The 18,632-nt window shown below is 31.7% G+C and overlaps 2 protein-coding genes across 3 annotated transcripts; one reads left to right on the plus strand and one right to left on the minus strand.

The window, feature by feature from the left end:
- The first annotated feature begins 323 nt into the window (after positions 1-323).
- LOC105121867 (expansin-A8-like) lies at positions 324-1,840 on the plus strand. The gene is made up of 3 exons (XM_011020712.1): positions 324-739; positions 954-1,266; positions 1,399-1,840. The coding sequence occupies exons 1-3, from the start codon at positions 592-594 to the stop codon at positions 1,700-1,702; spliced, it is 765 nt and encodes a 254-aa protein (XP_011019014.1). The 5' UTR covers positions 324-591; the 3' UTR covers positions 1,703-1,840.
- Positions 1,841-4,110: 2,270 nt separating this feature from the next.
- On the minus strand, positions 4,111-8,536 carry LOC105121868 (MACPF domain-containing protein CAD1-like). 2 transcript variants are annotated; one of them, XM_011020715.1, is made up of 8 exons: positions 7,936-8,536; positions 7,022-7,260; positions 6,741-6,936; positions 6,564-6,641; positions 5,655-5,838; positions 5,373-5,536; positions 4,395-5,047; positions 4,111-4,282 (listed from the first exon to the last, which is right to left on the minus strand). In XM_011020715.1, exons 1-7 carry the CDS (start codon positions 8,203-8,205, stop codon positions 4,415-4,417), a joined length of 1,764 nt encoding a protein of 587 aa, XP_011019017.1. In that variant the 5' UTR covers positions 8,206-8,536; the 3' UTR covers positions 4,111-4,282; positions 4,395-4,414. The 2 variants fall into 2 exon arrangements, with proteins under 2 accessions (XP_011019017.1, XP_011019015.1); XM_011020713.1 differs by having other exon boundaries at positions 4,111-5,047.
- Positions 8,537-18,632: the final 10,096 nt, after the last annotated feature.

Consider the following 18,632-nt stretch of genomic DNA (forward strand, 5'->3'; position numbering starts at 1 on the left):
GATTTTACTTCCAACTGCAAGCTATGACAGTTTTTTAAGGAAGATAAACTAAGGTGTTATTTTACTATTTCAATGCATAGTAATTTATATCTTGTATTATAGTTCTTCGCTGATTGCTTCTAGTTTTAGTTTTTTTATTTTATTCTAGTGTTAAAGAGTGAGTATAAAAAATCAGAAGCATATATTTGTTCAAGTCATATTTTGTCAGTGCCTAACAATGAGTTAAATGCGAGGATAATTAAAAGAAATGCATGCGGTGAGAGAGGGGCCATGGACGTGGTTCAAGGGGAGGGGCTCAATTTGTTAAATTCACAGGCATGTGTGCATGCTAAATGCCCCCAGCCGTTAGGTCGGTTCTCATTATAGCTCCAACGTCCAACCGCCAGCTTGCATGCTGCAATAATAAACAAAGCCCAAGGGTCCCCTCCTAATTGCCTCAGCAGATTCACTTCCCTCTTGTATAAATAGCCAACATCGTTTCTCATATCCTATACCACGCTCAAGCTAGCCTTTGCGTCCTTCCTCTAATCAAGCTTTATTTCTTGCCACTACTTGTTTCTCTTGCACAGTAACAACACAAAAACATATATAATGGCAACTAAAGCAATGCAATTTTCTGTATTCCTTCAGTTATTTCTTGTATTCAGCTTGTTATTTCAGGGCACTTGTGGAGACCGTGGTGGCTGGCAGATGGGTCACGCCACATTCTACGGCGGCAGTGATGCGTCTGGCACAATGGGTAAGCTGAGCACATTAGAGTGTTGCCACATTAGATGATCTTGGTTATATGTGTATCACATGTGAACACGTGAATGCTTATTCCAAGCGTGCATGATCGAGATTGAACAATTAATCACAGGAGATTTTCTTGTATGTTGCAATTATTTCCATACAATAAGTCTTCATGCCTTGGTCTTGTGTTTCCTATAAGATGCATGTGGTACTGGTTGCAGGGGGGGCTTGCGGATATGGAAACCTGTACAGCCAAGGGTATGGAACCAGCACTGCAGCTCTAAGCACTGCTCTTTTCAATAATGGCTTGAGCTGTGGAGCATGCTTCCAGATACGCTGTAACAATGATCCTAAATGGTGCCATTCCAGTACCATCACCGTGACAGCTACCAACTTTTGCCCTCCTAATTATGCTTTGTCTAATGACAATGGTGGTTGGTGCAATCCCCCCCTACAACATTTTGATTTGGCGCAGCCAGCTTTCTTGAAAATCGCACAATATCGAGCTGGGATTGTTCCTGTACTCTTTAGAAGGTATTTTCAAGACATCCTTAATTAGGCCATGACTGTGCCTTTGTCTAGTCCATTCAGAAGTTCTATTATTGTTCCTTAATGTTTGACAATTTGAAGCAACATCATTTTACTTTGTTTGTGGTTTTTTGACAGGGTCCCATGTGTGAAGAAAGGAGGCATAAGGTTCACCATTAATGGTCATTCCTACTTCAACTTGGTCTTGATAACCAATGTGGCTGGTGCAGGGGATGTTCATGCTGTGTCTGTCAAGGGATCTAGAACTGGGTGGCAAGCCATGTCAAGGAATTGGGGCCAAGATTGGCAGAGCAACTCATATCTCAACGGCCAAAGCCTCTCCTTCAGAGTCACAGCAAGTGATGGCAGGACTGTTACCAGCTACAATATTGTGCCTGCGAATTGGCAATTTGGACAAACTTTCGAAGGAGGCCAATTCTAGTAAAGTTAAATGTCCACCAAGACTTGTTTTTCAAGCTGAAAAAAAATATATTGTTATGTGTGGCCGGTTATGCTGAGGTACCCAAAGGCACCAAGGCTTTCAAGTGCCAGTATGTATACTAATTAATTCCCAGAATTGTAAAAAAAAAGAAAAAAGAAAAAAGAAAATGGAACATGTATATGGTATGGAATAAGAAGACCAGTTTTAATTACTTTTACCCTTGATATTTGCACTTTACGGCTCAAAGTAATCGGCACTCAGCCAAAACTAATCATCCAAACCACAGTTCAGGTATAAACACAGCCCCGGCAAAAGACTTCAGTAAGATTCTATATGATCCTGATGCTGCGCTTAATTATAAGTTCAGCAGTTTTTTATTCACCTTCTAGAAATTTGACAAAGGGCCTGCTTTTATAATAAAGCAGCTGGCATGTTTTCTCTGGAAAAAAAAAAAAACATGTAAAAACTGACTGGAAAAAGCATGCCTCCGACTGATTTTATTAAAAAAAACCCTAAAAGAACCGTTGAATTCATTCTTCAACAGCTCACAAGTATTTTGTATTCTTTTTAGTTTTTTTTATATATATTTGATTTTTTTAAAAAAATTTATTTCTTAATATTGCATTGAAAATTAAACTCGATAATTTGTTTTAATCTATTTTTTATAAAATTATTATAGTATATATAAAAAATATCTTTAGATTAATGCTTTTTTATGAAAAAAATTCAATTTTGTTGTTTTTAAGAATTAAAACTTAGAGGATAGAAAATTAAAGCATGGGAAATTTGCAGTCCTTTTTTAAATTTTGGTGACAGTTCCTTTTTGAAACATTTTGCTTAGGGTTTCTTCTTTTACTTTTTTTAGTTTGATAATTATATGTTTTAATTTAAAATTTTAGTTTATTCATATTTCGCTCGAAAAATGGGAGAGAGCCATAAAAAAAACAAAGGAGAAAAGAGGGAGATGTTGACTGGTCAGATTTTGTTGGCAAAGATAGTCAATTTTGGTGTTAAAGTTTTCATCTTGACGAGAGGAATGTGGTGTTTTTAGGCTTCTATATTGCTACAAATACTAAAGAGGTTGGGAGATTGTTTTCCCAATTTGCCTTTGTATTTCTTAACTGTCTTGGGGTTTTTTGTGTTGAGGAATTTGTTATTAATCCAAAAAACTCTCTAACTTAATTTTTTAGCTATTTCACAAGTGTTTGGAAATTAGGCATGTAAATAACATATCATCTGCTTCTTCTAAAGAACAATTGATAGACTACACTGTCATTTATTCAATTTAAAAAGAAGAAGGGGAAAAAAAGAAGAAGCTTATGCGTTTAGAAAGCCACTGTGACTGACTTTTTTCTTTATGTTTTTTTAATAATTTAAATTTAATTTAATTAATTTAAAATATATTAGATATTTTATTTTATTAAATTCTTAAATTAATTTAAAATATATTTTAGATATTATTTTATTAAACACCAATCATTTTTTCCTTTATTTTTATATTAGATTATAGAAATATTTTTTAATATTAGCAAGTTTTCTTTTTTAATTTTTTGTTTTTTTACTATTAGTATCTATTTTTTATTATATAATTAAATAAAAAGTATTTTTAAAAAATAAATTTATGAAAAATAGTCAAGTATTTAGAGTTTCACAAGTTAACCTATATCAATTTAATATGTCATTATCTAAATATTAAAAAAAAATACATCATCTTGGATTCATTTATTTTTAAATCCAAATAATATTTTTAGTAATTATCTAAATTATCTTTAAACCCACAAAGTTAAATATGTCAATGGAGTAATCTCCATATGATTTAGTTTGAAATTAAGGTTATGGAAGGATAAAGATTAGAAGGTTTTAAGATTGATTTATTAAATCAGATTTAATAATATTATTAAAAAAAAATTTGAATCAACGCCCAAACCCTATATTATTTTTATATTTTTTAATAGAATCAAAATAAAATTATCATAATATTATTTTAAAAAAAAAATTGAAACTTACTTCTAGAATAATTATTGAATGTTGTTTTAAAAAAATATTCTGATTAAAAAATCTAAAACAAAAAGGTTTTAATTTGAGAGATTTTTTATCCTTATTTTAATTGCCCAAATCTTTTTTTTAGCATTAATTGTTGTATGTATTACTCATTCTACTTTATTAAACATAAAAATCAAAATTTAAATTTATAATATAATTTTGTTTTACTACTAAAAACAAATAAATTGGCAACACTTTTTCACACACGTGTGCGCACACACACACACGAAAAGAGGGCAATCATAACATGACTAAACAAAACTGCGAGCATCATGGCTAATCTTAGGTGCAACTCTGCACACTAATGAGAAGAGGGCAATTGCATTCGGTAAGGGCCAAAAAATACTTTAGAAGAGAAAAGGATCAGAAAACAGTAATTCGGAACCCTATAATGGTGTAGGCATATGAACAATCACATTTAGAGGCAATTCCTACATCCCTTATCAAAGAGAACTTCTCTACAAAACTCACGGCTTACAAGTAAACAGATTTGACCTTCGACCTTGGAAGAAACCCTAAAATACCATCTACTTACATCTCCTCATCCATCCAACTGAGATCATCATGTTTCAAAAGTTTACACACACGATGACCACGAGTTCTTCTGCATCAAAAACACTGCCTCTATCGTACAGCATTGCACATCAGCATATAAACATAACGCTACGCTCAATAATTCAGCAACGAGTATTTCACTCTCAAAGCTATCCTGCCTTTCTCTACACCAAGCTTTCCACCTGTAACTAGCCAATGTCCTGGGGGATCTTGAGGCCCCTTTCTCATCTCGGACATATCAACAAACTTTGCCAACTTGTTCCCTGCAACATTTCCTCTCGAAGCTGAACTTGTGTCACCAGAGTGGGTATTATTTACAGCGGGGAATTTCTTTGACTTGTCATTGGGCATGTGGTCCCACAAGGATCTTCGTATTGTGCAGCCCGGTATCCTAGAATACAAAAGTTTCATGTACAAGACATTTCTTGAACCAAAATCCCACACTCCAAGCTGAGCCCCAGTGACAATATTGACACCAGATTGGTCACCAATAAAAGTTTCAGGGTTCTCAACTGGAGCAGTACTCACATGAGAGAAATTCTTCCACTTCACTGGTTCAAACCATCGGCTGTCCTGCTCCTCAGGTCCTTGCCACTTGGGAGCACCAATTGCAAAATGGGTGTCCCAGTATGGCAAGAGGATTTTAGGAAGAGATGCCAAGTGTTGAAGATGGATATGCAGGCGATTCTGCTTGGCTCCTTCGAGACATAGTCGTAAACCTGTGATAGGCTTGCGTCCTACTGATATCTGTAGCCAAGTTTAAGTCAAAATCAAAAACCAAGTTTTGCCGAGGTTTACCCTTTCCATTAGCTAGTAGGATTGTCTTTTGGTTAAATTAGACAACCAATGGTCACACCCGAAGAATCATGAGCCCTCTACAGAGCATAAAATTAACAGTCATATTTTGTTTGGTGGTAGAACACTATTGACAAATTTCAGTTGCTACATATATTTTACGAAATTCAACAGTACATAGTAAACTCTTTAACGCTGTTCCTCAAAATAATGTAAATAATTGAGCCATCTTTCACTGGGGACAAAAATGCATAGAAAGGCAACAAAATAATTGTACCTGCTCCTGACTGACATAAAGCTTTTGCCCCATCATGCTGAACTGCAAAGATGGGCAAACAGGTTCCTTTCTTTGGTGGCCAGGAAAATTGTCCTGTACTGGAGCCCAAATTCGAGGAATCTGGAACTCCAGAAAATACCTGAGCTCTTCTATCTGAGGTTTGTCTGGGCACAATTGTTCAAAAAAAAAAAAAAAAAAGACTGGCAGTTAGGAGTACCACTGCCTACTAGAAAAACAGCATATAAGAGAGAGGATTCTGACTAAACAGTCCGCTTGTCTTACATTCAAGATATAGAGCAATAGCACGACTCAGATGCTCCTTTCCAGGTACCCCAACAAGGAGATCTGTGATTGGAACAAAACTCATCTCAATGACATCAGGAGATGACTGTACAGTTCTTGCCCATTGAATATGATTTTGTTCCAAATCATCTCCTCCCCTCCTGCAGAAAATGACTGTAACATGCTGCACAGACAAGAATAACCGAAAAAATGTTTAAGGCTTCAAGTTGATCTATCAAAGCAAGGTCTTGAACCTCAGGAATAAATAATGATTAACAGTGTAGGGATGATTTCTTGACAAAAGTAGAATTCAGACTGTAGTCATGCAAATACAGAGTTGGCAGACAGAGACAACTTCACAAATGCAAAAAAATGAGATAGAATACTGCAAAAGAGCGATCCTTTTGTCCTGAAAAATCATGACAGCAATTGCAAGTAAACCTTCTAGACAAAAAAGCCAAAAACCATTTGTTAATTCATTCCAAATCCAACCGATGCATCCTGGAAAACATCATTGCAATTGCAAATGGATTACAAATCCAAACATGGAACAAATGTGGAAAATTCAGGACATCTGGAAGCAAACCTTTTTAAAGGAAAACATAGTTTAATTTGGAGTACTACACACATAATTCAAATAAGGAACTCGAATGGGAACTACAAATACATGGAGTAAAGCCTCGTCTGCTCAATTGAAGCATTAGGGTTAACATGTTCAGGAAAATTATGTTTGGATGGAATACTACTTTCCATCAAGCATCTTCCTATAAAAAGTATTATATGCATTAAAATGACAACAAAAGGCGTCGTAAAACAGTTCAACAAAGAGAACATTTGACATCATAACCTCAGTGAGGTGAAAGAGTGATTATAGCTCTAAGAAGCAAAGAAAATGAATGATTTCTATACTTCTTTCCCAGTAAGATATGGCGCACTAGTTGGCTGAGGGTATATTCCTTGGCTGTTAAAAATGCCAGAATCACCACCCTGCAAAATCAAGAATAATCTGTTTTAAGTCAAAGGTGACCAAGTAAGGAAATGTTAAGGAAGGTAGACAACGAAATAAGGGAATATCCTGGGACTAGCCTTATCCTTGAGTTTCATAGGGCCTGAACTCGTATGACCCTCCATGTCAGAAAACCTCTGATTTCCAATATCCTGTACATAGTGTTTAATCTCCAGGGTTGACAAAGGCGACGACTGGTGTTGTTTAACATATATCATATCCTTACCACCAATAGTTACAGAAGCAACAACGTGTGTCCCAAATTTTTCAATGAAGCTGGAAAAGAAAGAAGCAGTTGTTAGACAACTAAAGCTGTGATGCAAAAATATTCCTTCGGACTTCAGAGAATTAAAACTCATACCTCGCCAAGGATGGAGGGTCCCAACAGGTTGGAACAGCCCTTTTAACATTTTCATGCAACACTAAGGGGGATCTCATAAGTTGGACCTTGGCAAGTGGGATATAATATCCATCCATAGAAAGGGTCTTTGAAACTGCAGCATCGATGTGCTTTGAACCAGTAAAACTAAAAGCAGAATTGAAGCAGCCAAGAGGAAGACCTCCTGATAGGCTGGCCTTTTGATTGAAGTACTCCAACATCTGCATTATTCGTCATGAGAAGAACATTAGAACAACTACGATGATTTCGCTCATTTAAAACAGCTTGTATCATTATTTGAAGTAGGGAAAATATCAATACAATTCGTTTAGCAGTCAATTCTTAGCACCACAGAAGTTTGGCGAGCGTTATTTTATCTCAATCATTTTTAAGATTAAAAACAAAAATCCTCATCAAACTCTAGACAATTAAGCGTCACTCACTACTAATCAACCAATAGAGCTGATGTCTTAAATTTCAGTTTGCATTTTGTAACTCCAGACATCATTCACTGCAGAAACTTGAGCACTCAAGATGGTTATAGCCCTCTGTCAAGTTACAACCCAAAAGCTCTAACACAAGGTCTTGACTGATGCTCTAAGGAACATCAATTAACACTATAAGAACAATCCAAGGAAATATCAAATAACTAGGCTTTAGACATATGAAATAACCAAGTGCCAATAAACTGCAGAAATGATCCAAGAGACAAGTTAAACTTTCCATCCACTTGGTACTGATGGCAAAAGCAACTAAATTGATCAAGTTCAATTCAAGCTATCTTCAATACCACTATAGCCTAATACTCAAAGCCTCCAATACTAAACATGGATTCTCACAACACAGGAAAAGAACAGAATTTCAAAATCAAAACCAGAAAAAAATAAAAAACCAACCTCGTAAAAAGTGCAAACACCTGAACTCTGGCGTCCACTTGGGACCAAAGAGTTTTTTATGTCCCTAGAAACATTAGGCAATACAATCCCACCACACAACAAAAGATCTCTAGCATGTTCCTGATCAATCTCCACCACTTTAGACCCAGTAACTCCTTTACAATACAACAACCTCGTATCATAGTTCACAACAAACCCTCTCCCAAGCGCTTGCACAGCGTTCATAGCTGTGCGCATTGCTGCCGCATTAACACTTACACCCTCTCCCATTTGAGCTAAGAACCCAATTCTTTGATAATCATTTAGAAACCCAAAAACCAATCTTTTCCTTCAATATTTTTTATGGGTTTGTCAAGAAACTCGAAAGGTCAAACTCCTCAAAACCCATTTTTCTAGTTTCTTGAATTGACTGCGAAGAAGTCTTCGAAGAAGTTTCAATGGATTGATCCTCTAGATCTTGAATCCATGAAAAGAAAGTAGTAAAAAAACAGTAATCTTGAATGAATCCACTAACTACGATGCAACTTTCTTTGTCTCTCTCTGTTTTTATGTACTTCTACTTCTACTATGTTACGTAATGCACTAACGTAAGGCATTGACTCCAAGTCTTAAATTTTTGAGGGAATGCTAATGTGAGCGTGTTGGTTTGCCTAAGAAACTGACTGCTCCAAATTCATTTGGGATTCTGACATGTGGATGGTAATTTATCCATCCGATGGTGCTATGTGTTGATAAAGAAATCATAGGTAGTCTGACAGTAAATATCATACTCTTTTTTCTTTTTCTTTTTTATCCTAACAATTAGAGGATATTCTGAACAGTTTTAGAGTTTAGTGTATCGAAATTGTGTGATAGAGTATTAGTCAAGTTATTTCTTTTTAAATTAAAGCATTGATGGGAATCTTGTTTTATAATATAATTTCAAAATAATAATGCAAGGCAAATTCAATAGATTATATGGTAAAATGAATTTTGTCACATCTCTACTAGAGAGTGATAGAATTCATGCTGTTCTTATAGTAGTTCCTGGGCTTGTTTATGATGATTGAAACCATTTGATTAGGAAGGACATGCCAAAGCTTTTTACAAGTATCATGCATGTATTTGTGCAAAGTATACATTTCCCCTAACAAAAATGCCATTTTTATCAAAAGATTAGTTCCCAAAATTATTTCTTAAACGGTAATTACTTTCACAAAATATCAAATTGATGCATCCTGCACTGGTTCATGCCGGCTAAGCATTAGCCTAATTACTTTTTTCATAACTCAATTTTTTACTCCTATTTTATTTAAAAAAACAACAAAAAAATATAAAAAGAAAAAAATGAGGAATAAATTGAAATTTAGGTCAGGACAACATAAATTGAAAATTTAGGGATTTAATTGAACTGAAATTGTTTAATTAATAAAATCAGGGATCTAATTATTAAATGTCAAAAGTTTAGGGGTCAAGTTGAAGATAGTCATTTCTAGATATAAACAACGCTGTTTTTGAACCACTATTCATCATCTTTGTCACTTTGTCTCCAGACTAAAGACCGATTCAACATGAAATGGACCAAAACTCGTCTCCTACCTGCTATCCCCATGTTGCTATTTCCAGGGTCACAAAGTTGATTACAAGACTGATGCTCCTTTGTTTTTTATAAAAAAAATAGTTAATGAAATCAGGGATTTAATTGTTAAATGTCAAAAGTTTAGGGGTCAAGTTGAAAATAGCCATTTCCAAATATAAACAGCGTCGTTTTTGAACCATTATTCATCATCTCCGTCACCTTGTTTTCAAATCAGAGACCGATTCAACAGGAAATGAACCAAAACATGTCTTCTGCCCGTTATCCCCATGTTGCTATTTCTAGGGCCACGAAGTTGATTAAAAGACTAATGCTCCTTTGTTTCTTCTTAAAATAATAATAATAATAGAGATGAACGTGCCTCACAAATGCACGAACAGAAGCCATTCTCTGGCTTTATAAAAGCTAGAGAAGGCCACGAATAAAAGTGGGGGAGGTCACGAGAAGAACGAAACAAAGGGAAAGAAAAAAAAAAGGGACCTCAGAGATAAACAGAGGAAAACCGGAGGAATAACAAAAACAAAAACAGGGGACAAACAAAAAGTGGACACACAGAACACAAGGAGTGAACGATACACACAGAAAGCGAAAGGGAGGGTGAGCAAACACAGGAGAACAAAAGGACAAAGAAAAATAAGATTCAGGGAAGGAAGAACAGAGAGTAAGCGAAGGAAAAGGAGAAACAAAGAGAGGAAAGCACTGGCCAACCAACGCACGAGCACCAGCTTTGCCTCTAAGTATACCAACCCCTTCCCTCTTTGAACAACAGATCAGAAAAGAAACACAGGTGAACAAACACAGATGAAAGAAGAAAAAAAACAGAGGATCAAAGCCAATAGAGAGAGAGAGAGAGACAAAAAGATCCAGAGAGAAAGAAAACGAGTAAATAAAGAAAGTAAAAGCAAAAAAAAGAGCAGAGGAGGCATCATCGTTCGTCCAACACAGTGCACCATCGTCTTTGGCTACGCCTCGCTACGCCAGGTAAGTCATTCCTCGTCTCTCTCCACCTTGCATTTCATTTGTTTCGACAATGTGCAAAGGTAAGTTTAATTATCTTCGCACTATGCAAAGGATGCGTGAATAATTCCCGCACAGTGCCCAGTTGGGTCACCAGATTGGACCAGTGACCAGGTTGGGCTGGCTAAGTCTAGTCTAGTTTATATGGACTGAGCTAAACCCAATCTAAAAATAAAAAAAATAAAAATAGAAGAAATGATGCATGTATAAAAATAAATTTATTTTATTTATTTATTTATTGATATCAGAATTATGAATAAAAACACTGATTTAAATTTTTTTTTATAACTATATAATATTTAGCAACGCTAGAGTTGGAAGTATTCATAATTTAATATTCACCAGCGCTAGAGTCATGAATATTATAAGAAAATTATCATAACATAAACTAATAAACGTTTAACAATTTAAAATAGAACCAGCAATGTAGTCTGTTTTAAGCAGGATATTTAAGGGATGATAATATCTTTTTTTTTACGTAACCATTCTCATGTCAAATAATCGTTATTGAGTTAGGGTTTCTAGTGATCATAATACTAGGTAACGATTCTTTAAACAAGATCATTCTCCATCAAAGAATATGGTGGTGACTCTTTAAATAAGACCATTCCCCATAAAAAAAAAATAGAATATTAGGAATCCATTTTTTTATACGAAAGATATTTTAAGATAGGCCCTTTGTCTGTTATAACCCGCTTGTCAAATGTTATGGCATAGGGCATAGGATATTATTTTCCTTTTGATCTCGACAAAATCATTAATAGCAAGAGCATGTTTTATTTGCGCTGAATATTTTAAATGTTACATGTCTTTTATTTTTAATATTTTACAATATTTGATTTATAAAATATTTTATATGTAAACTATTTTTCAAAATGATTGTGGTGAACGAGGGAGGTGGTGGTGAGATAATGTTGTGAAGAAGGAGGTGTTTGTAGGATGATGATGGTGATGATATAATAGTAGTTATAGAAGAGGTGATCATGAGATGGTGGTGGTGATTATAAAAAAGATGGTGATGAGTTGAAGCCGATTATAATGGAGGAAAAAGAATGCGGGGGCAAGATGGTTGTGAAATGATAATAATTACGAGTTATAGATGATGGTTGAAATAGTTAGATGAATTATATTGTAAGGAGATTATTATTCATGAAATAATTACGAAACTTCATAAATTGAAAATATTTTCTAGTAAATAAATTAAATTTGAAGATTAATTGTAAAATATTTTTTTATTAACCAGTTTTTCTATAAAATATTTTACTAGAAATAAACACAAGAAAATATTTTTCTAAAAAATACATGAAAAATGTTTTTCTATAAAATACTTTACTCAAAACAAATGAACCCTTAAATTGCAAGTTATGCAGATTGCTCAGGAAGCGACATCCAACAAAACAAATAAGAAAAACAAATAAATGAACAAAATCATAGTTATTGATCTCAGATATAGTCTAATTGCCTAGATCATCAAATGATTTGGTCAATTAACATGTCATTAGGTTGATTCATAAGTTTAATTTTTTTAGAAAAAATAAAAGTTAATATTTTATTTTTGATCATGTTATGGTTTTGACAGGATTAATACTAATCAATTGAATTGGCTAGATTTTAACTTAGAAAAAGAATAATTTGGTTTGGTAAATTAACTAGGTTTGAATATTTTATTGTTGATTGGCTGCAGGTCTAGTTAGCTGAATGGATTGTATTTTAACTAGGTCAAAAGAATTGTTCACTTCAATTACAAAAGTCAATCTAATTAAGGTTTTTATCTTCTATTTTTCTATCAACTCGTCAAATTTAGTTGGATTTTACAACTAGGTAAAATCAAAAGTAACAATTGGAGGAAAAAAAAATATTATATTGGATCTTCTACGAAACCAAACTAAAACAAACCAAAGGACAAAATAATAATTAATATATCAGGAAATGAAGGTAATAAAGAGTGTTTTTTTTTATATATATATATATATTTAGATAGCACTTTCTCATAATTAAAAGCTTTGAGAAAGTAGCAAAACTTAAAAAAAAAAATAGCACAGTTTGATAAATGTAAACCAACATAATACGTAATGGAGAACAACACTATTTTTATGTTGTGTTGTTCCTAACAATACAACTAAAATTATCCAAATTTCTTTCAACTTAGAGAGGTGTGGAATGTGTTGCAAATGCATTCATGAATCAAACATATAAGGCAAATCTTGTGAAAAAACCTAAACGCGTTAAATATGGAGTCTCGCAGAAACAATTATAACTTTAAATTTTATCAATATAATGAATTCAACATGTCTAGTTTTATAGGTGAAACTTGTTGAAACTAGTTAAGGGTTCTAGAAAACTCTCAAATTAATGTTGTTTTTGCTATTTTAATTATTTTTATAACTAATTTTATATTTTTATATTTAGCTTTTTATTTGAAAGAGCACAAGTATCATTACACTATCATTATTATATTATACAAGTATTGATTTACCAACATTGTCATATTAATTATAAATATTAACTTTAGACTGACATGGCAGGTTAATTTAATAGCTGGACCGGTCCGAATTTATTAAAAGACTTTTTAATGTAATGACCAGGCTAAACTTGGTGACCCATGACTTGAATAACCTAGGAGAACCCGGACGAGACTTGTATTTTTTTTTTTAAATGTGGTTTTTCTTCTATACCCTTTTTTTTTCTATATTTTTTTAGTTGATTATTAACACTTTTTAAGTTCACTATATAAATATTAGAAAAGTGATTTATTTTTTTTAATATGGGATTTGAAATCTTTTAGTATACATACTCTATATTTTTAAGAAAAAAATTATTTTTTCAATGTGGAATAAAAATATTTTTGATTTAAATACTTCAACTTAAAAGGATAACATAATATGTTTTCAATGTGGGATTTAAAACCCTTTAGTATATATACTCTATGTTCACAAGAAAAAAATTATGTTTTTTCAACGTGAGATTTTAAACCCTTTAGCATATATATTTTATGTTCATAAAAAAAAATTAAGTTTTTTAATGTAGGATAAAAAATATTTTTGCTTTAAATACTTTAACTTAAAAGTATAATATAATATCTTTTTAATATGAGATAATTTTTTAAAAAAATATTTATTTGAACTTCATTATTTAAATAATATGTATAATTTATATTCACATAATTTTTTAATATAAAATATTAAAATATTAAATATATTTTTTTAATTTCTTTAGATTGATCCATAAAATTCACGACTTAGATTTTTTAACTAGTGAACTCTAAAGCTAGGTTTGACAACTATAATATTAATCATTTACTTGCCATCTCTGTCTTCATCCTCCCCCGTCAAGATTTCTAAATGAACTCCTCCATCTAATTTCTTTTCTCCACAACTTTTGTCTTCTACTTCTTGTACAAACAATAACATACAGTTCAAGTTTCAAGCTATAGACAATAGGCCTCTGCTAGTATACTTCTCTATGTCCTCTAGTGTTAGTTACTTTTATGAACAAACATTGTAAGATCTCTATGGTTTTCTTTTCTTATCTCTATTTCTTATGAATTTGTTTTCGATTGGTTTAATTTCAAATATGGCTCAAATCAATTTCAAGTTATTAAATCTATTTTCAACATTATTTGTTTTTTTTTAAAATAAATTATACAGATTGTGATATTCTAAAACATAATAATTGAGGCTACACCGTTGAGAACAATGTGACTTTAAAAAATTATACAGATTGTGATATTCTAAAACAACAAAATCTATATACTTAAAAATAAAAAATTAAATTGCGATGTTTTCAATAGCACAATCTATGGAGATGTGTTATTTATCCAAAAAAAAAAACCAGACCAAACACTATATCAAGAAAAAAATTGTTATAAAATATCATAAAACTAGAGCAAACACTATTTCAAGAAAAAAATTGTTATAAAATATCATAAAAAATAATATGCAATAAAAGACTTATTTTACTAAAAGCCCAAAGTAGTCAAATAAATGGCAGCAATCATTTTTAAAATTGCAGATGGATACTTCCATATTGCCAAGTCATGGCCGCATGACCAAAGAAAGGTTATCTCCCTCTTGAAAGTTGAACCATGATAAAAGAGCTACATTCACGAGGACACCCCATTGCTGACTTTCACCATTGTCGTCGTCATCTTTGAACAGTTGTTCCATCTACCCATCTCCAAGTCTGTAAAACATGCTGCAGACACAAAGCAGCATTCTGTATGTGTCAGGGAAAGCCATGTATCAGGGGGAAGGGGCCATGGTTGATGCCAGACAGCGCACCTTTAGAGTTTTCACCATCACAATCAATGTTCTAATTTAGACAAGACCGTAGGCAGAAACCATGTATATAGAGCAGTAACTTTCTCAGTGAAGAAAAGCTGTTCATTATTGAAAAGATATAATGGTGAGTGCTACATGGTGGGTTCCTTTCCCTATCTTACTCCATGACTCCCATTAGAGAATTCTCAATGCTAGATGATATTTAGGGTTTTTTTTTTTAAAAAAAATGATTTTAAAAAAAAAACATTATATTTTTTTATTATTAAAAAAATTAATTAATAAAAATTTTAATAAATTTAAGAAAAATAAAATATTAATAAGTTCATTTCCAACTCATTTTTCTTAACATAACCAAATATTGAAAAGTGTTTTCTAACGTATTTTTTATTATACTATCAAACATCAGAAAATAATTTACTTTCCTGGAATTCACTTTCTAAAAAAAATTACTTTTTAGAAAACAAACGGGGCATTAAAAAGATTCAAATAGGTAATAAGACTTCTTTTTTAAATAGTGTAAATATAATTTTATTTATTTATTTATATAAACTTTAATGGTAAAAAGTATTTAGAATAGCAAATTATATTTTAATATATTTGATATGACTTAATTAACTTGAAGGGTATAAACTCAATATTAAAGAATAAAATTAAAAAAATCAATTAAAAAAATAATAAAAAATTAATTTGAGTTAGTCTACGTGAATTTGTTAAAATCATGACTAAGGTTATGAGATCAAGATAATCACATAAAAAATATAAAAAATATAAAAAAAACAATCTAATGAGAAGAAAAAATTATCATTGCAATGATTAGTGTTTTAATATTATTATAAGATATTTAGGAATAATATTTTTACAAAAAAAATGGTAAAACATCGTTTTATTTAGCACTCTTTGGAGTATGTATGAAAAATATTATTTATTATTTATTATTATTGTTATTGTTATTTATTATATAAATATGTGTGTACATGCCGACTTATATATACATTGACTAATTTCATAAATTTTAAAGTTAATGACTATAAATTTCTAGTAACTCTGAAGTTTATGAAACTTAAACTGATGACTTTTAAGAAGTAAATTTAAAGCCTGATCAGTTGAGTGCCACCTCTTAAAATTATTATTATTATTATTATTATTATTAGCTTTTCATTTAGCATTTCATTGAAGATGCTCTTTAACACCATTAGAAAATTGAAAAACACCGACTAAATATTACATTGATCATTTTACATTGCTGATGGAATTATCAACAAGAACACATAGCCAGGAAAAGTTTTATCAAGAAATTGCTATCAGTTGGTAATTGCAATGATTAGTGTTTTAACATTATTACAAGATATTTAGGAATAATATTTTTACAAGAAAAATGGTAAAACATCGTTTTATTTAGCACTCTTTGGAGTATGTATGAAAAATATTATTTATTATTTATTATTATTGTTATTGTTATTTATTATATAAATATGTGTGTACATGCCGACTTATATATACATTGACTAATTTCATGAATTTTAAAGTTAATGACTATATAAATTTCTAGTAACTCAGAAGTTTGTGAAACTTAAACTGATGACTTTTAAGAAGTAAATTTAAAGCCTGATCAGTTGAGTGCCACCTCTTAAAATTATTATTATTATTATTATTATTATTAGCTTTTCATTTAGTATTTCATTGAAGATGCTCTTTAACACCATGAGAAAATTGAAAAACACCGACTAAATATTTTGTTGGCCAACAAACACTATTACATTGATCATTTTACATTGCTGATGGAATTATCAACAAGAACACATAGCCAGGAAAAGTTTTATCAAGAAATTGCTATCAGTAACCATCTAGGTGGTGGCTAAGTGGTAAAGCCTTGGAACTAAGGGGTTTGCTCCCTCTGTGGTCTCAGGTTCGAGTCCTTGGTTACTCATATGATGGCCACTGGAGGCTTACATGGTTGTTAACTTCAGGACCCGTGGGATTAGTCATGGTGCGCACAAGCTGACCCGAACACCCACGTTAATCTAAAAAGAAATTTCTATCAGTTGGTAATTTACAATGACAATGAAATATTGACACCAAGAAAATAAAATGCATCGACTAGATTATTTCAGCAAATAAATTACCAATAAAATATTACATTACTTATTCCATCGGTACAATCTAAATATTGCCTATGAAATTAGCAATTGAACTGGCAGTAGGATGTCCATCAATTGAACTGGAGGATGTCCATCGCACAGTCTAAAACTTCTTAACTATTTTTTAACTTTTCAATGAAATAACGTTATATTTCTGATGAAATCATCAATAAATAAATAAACAAATTATGGGAATTCCGGTAAAAAATTAGTAATTCCATTTTAGTTATGTAGTTATTAATTTAAAAAAACAAAAAAAATCACAATAATAGCAAAACAAAGTGAACATCAAAATTTTATTAATTTTAATATTCATTAAAATATTAATTTTATAATAATAAATATATCATTACACAGATAAAGATATATGTTCGATGGGGAGAAATCATGAACTAAAAGTACTAAAATGAGAAGTAGGATATTGTGAAACCATGTATTCCATCATTTTCTCTTAATTCCAATCTGGCTTTCATTTCTTTTTCTAATTTGACTACTCTCTTTTGACCTGTTCTAGGATCCTCGCTTTAAGTTTCAGTGTTGATTGGCCTAGGTCGGACTATTGTGTGTCTAGAGTTGAAGCATTATAACCTAACCTTATTTTTTTAGCTGATATTATTGATATTTTATAAACTTGATTTCTATCATGTTTATCAGGTTGTTTAACTTTTAACCATAACTAAAAATCATGAAAATGATGGGTGACAGTGTCTTCCCTATATTTTTCAAACATTGTGGTGTTATATAATTTTTACAAAAAATACTTAATTATAATTAAAAGAATTATAACAATTATATTTTTTTAAAATAAACTTACAACAGATACCTCATCTCTGTTATTTATAAACTTCTTCGTATGCATACTATAATTTTATTATTAAGTTTTTATGTTGAAAGCATATTTATCATTAATTATGCTTTTATATGTTTATAGTTTTAAATATTTATAAAATCTAGGTTTTTGTTGAATATTTTTTAATTAATATGTTTTTGTGATGATGAGCTAAATATTAGTCTAATATATATTTACAGAAATTGGATTTTCATATGCAACTTGCGTGTTGCTCCAGTGATGTAGATGGCGATGTTCATGTCTCTCCAAAGACAATCGATCTTCCTTCGGTTGACTGGTGGTGGGAATTAATGGGATAGGATCGTTATTTTCCTTTGAGTATTTATTGTAATGTGTGAAGGTTAGTTTATTTTGTTCAAAATGAAGCTCTAGCCGAATTTAAATTTCAAACCCATCATCTAACTATTCCAATTTGTTTCTTTAGCTTCCGGAAACTTGTATTTCTATCAAAAGTGTAAATAATTTTATGAATTCGATTTGTATTTAATTATTGCATTTTGGTAATTTCATCCAGCTTACCTTACTTGTTCATAAAAATTCTTTAGCTATGTTAAAACTTATTGAGACAGAAAACTTGAGCCATGGGACATGATTTTGACTAAAATTTAAGTTATTGATGTCATAGTGCGCACCAATTATCAGCATTAATTCTTCCAAAATGGTTTATCTACTAGTGTTTGGACTCTCTGAATCTATTTTATATTTTAGCGGCCATGGCCAGTCCCCGACCCAAATTGCATGAAAAGAAACAAAATTGGTAAATCAAATTGTTAGAGTAATTGGATGATTACATACAAAGATACAAGGGTTGCTTGGTTGTAAAATGCGATACCCAA

This window comes from Populus euphratica, unplaced genomic scaffold (genome assembly GCF_000495115.2).
Source record: "Populus euphratica unplaced genomic scaffold, PopEup_1.0 scaffold46.1, whole genome shotgun sequence".
NCBI classification, from domain to species: Eukaryota; Viridiplantae; Streptophyta; class Magnoliopsida; order Malpighiales; family Salicaceae; genus Populus; species Populus euphratica.

Excerpts from the sequence above, each read along its gene's own strand:
- LOC105121868 (XM_011020715.1), bottom strand. The coding sequence starts at position 8,205 with ATGGGAGAGGGTGTAAGTGTTAATGCGGCAGCAATGCGCACAGCTATG. Across the intron at positions 5,537-5,654 it reads TATTGCTCTATATCTTGAAT|ACAAACCTCAGATAGAAGAG; the intron begins GTAAGACAAGCG and ends AATTGTGCCCAG. Across the intron at positions 5,048-5,372 it reads TTTATGTCAGTCAGGAGCAG|ATATCAGTAGGACGCAAGCC; the intron begins GTACAATTATTT and ends ACTTGGCTACAG.
- LOC105121867 (XM_011020712.1), top strand. The coding sequence starts at position 592 with ATGGCAACTAAAGCAATGCAATTTTCTGTATTCCTTCAGTTATTTCTT. Across the intron at positions 740-953 it reads TGATGCGTCTGGCACAATGG|GGGGGGCTTGCGGATATGGA; the intron begins GTAAGCTGAGCA and ends TACTGGTTGCAG. Across the intron at positions 1,267-1,398 it reads GTTCCTGTACTCTTTAGAAG|GGTCCCATGTGTGAAGAAAG; the intron begins GTATTTTCAAGA and ends GTTTTTTGACAG.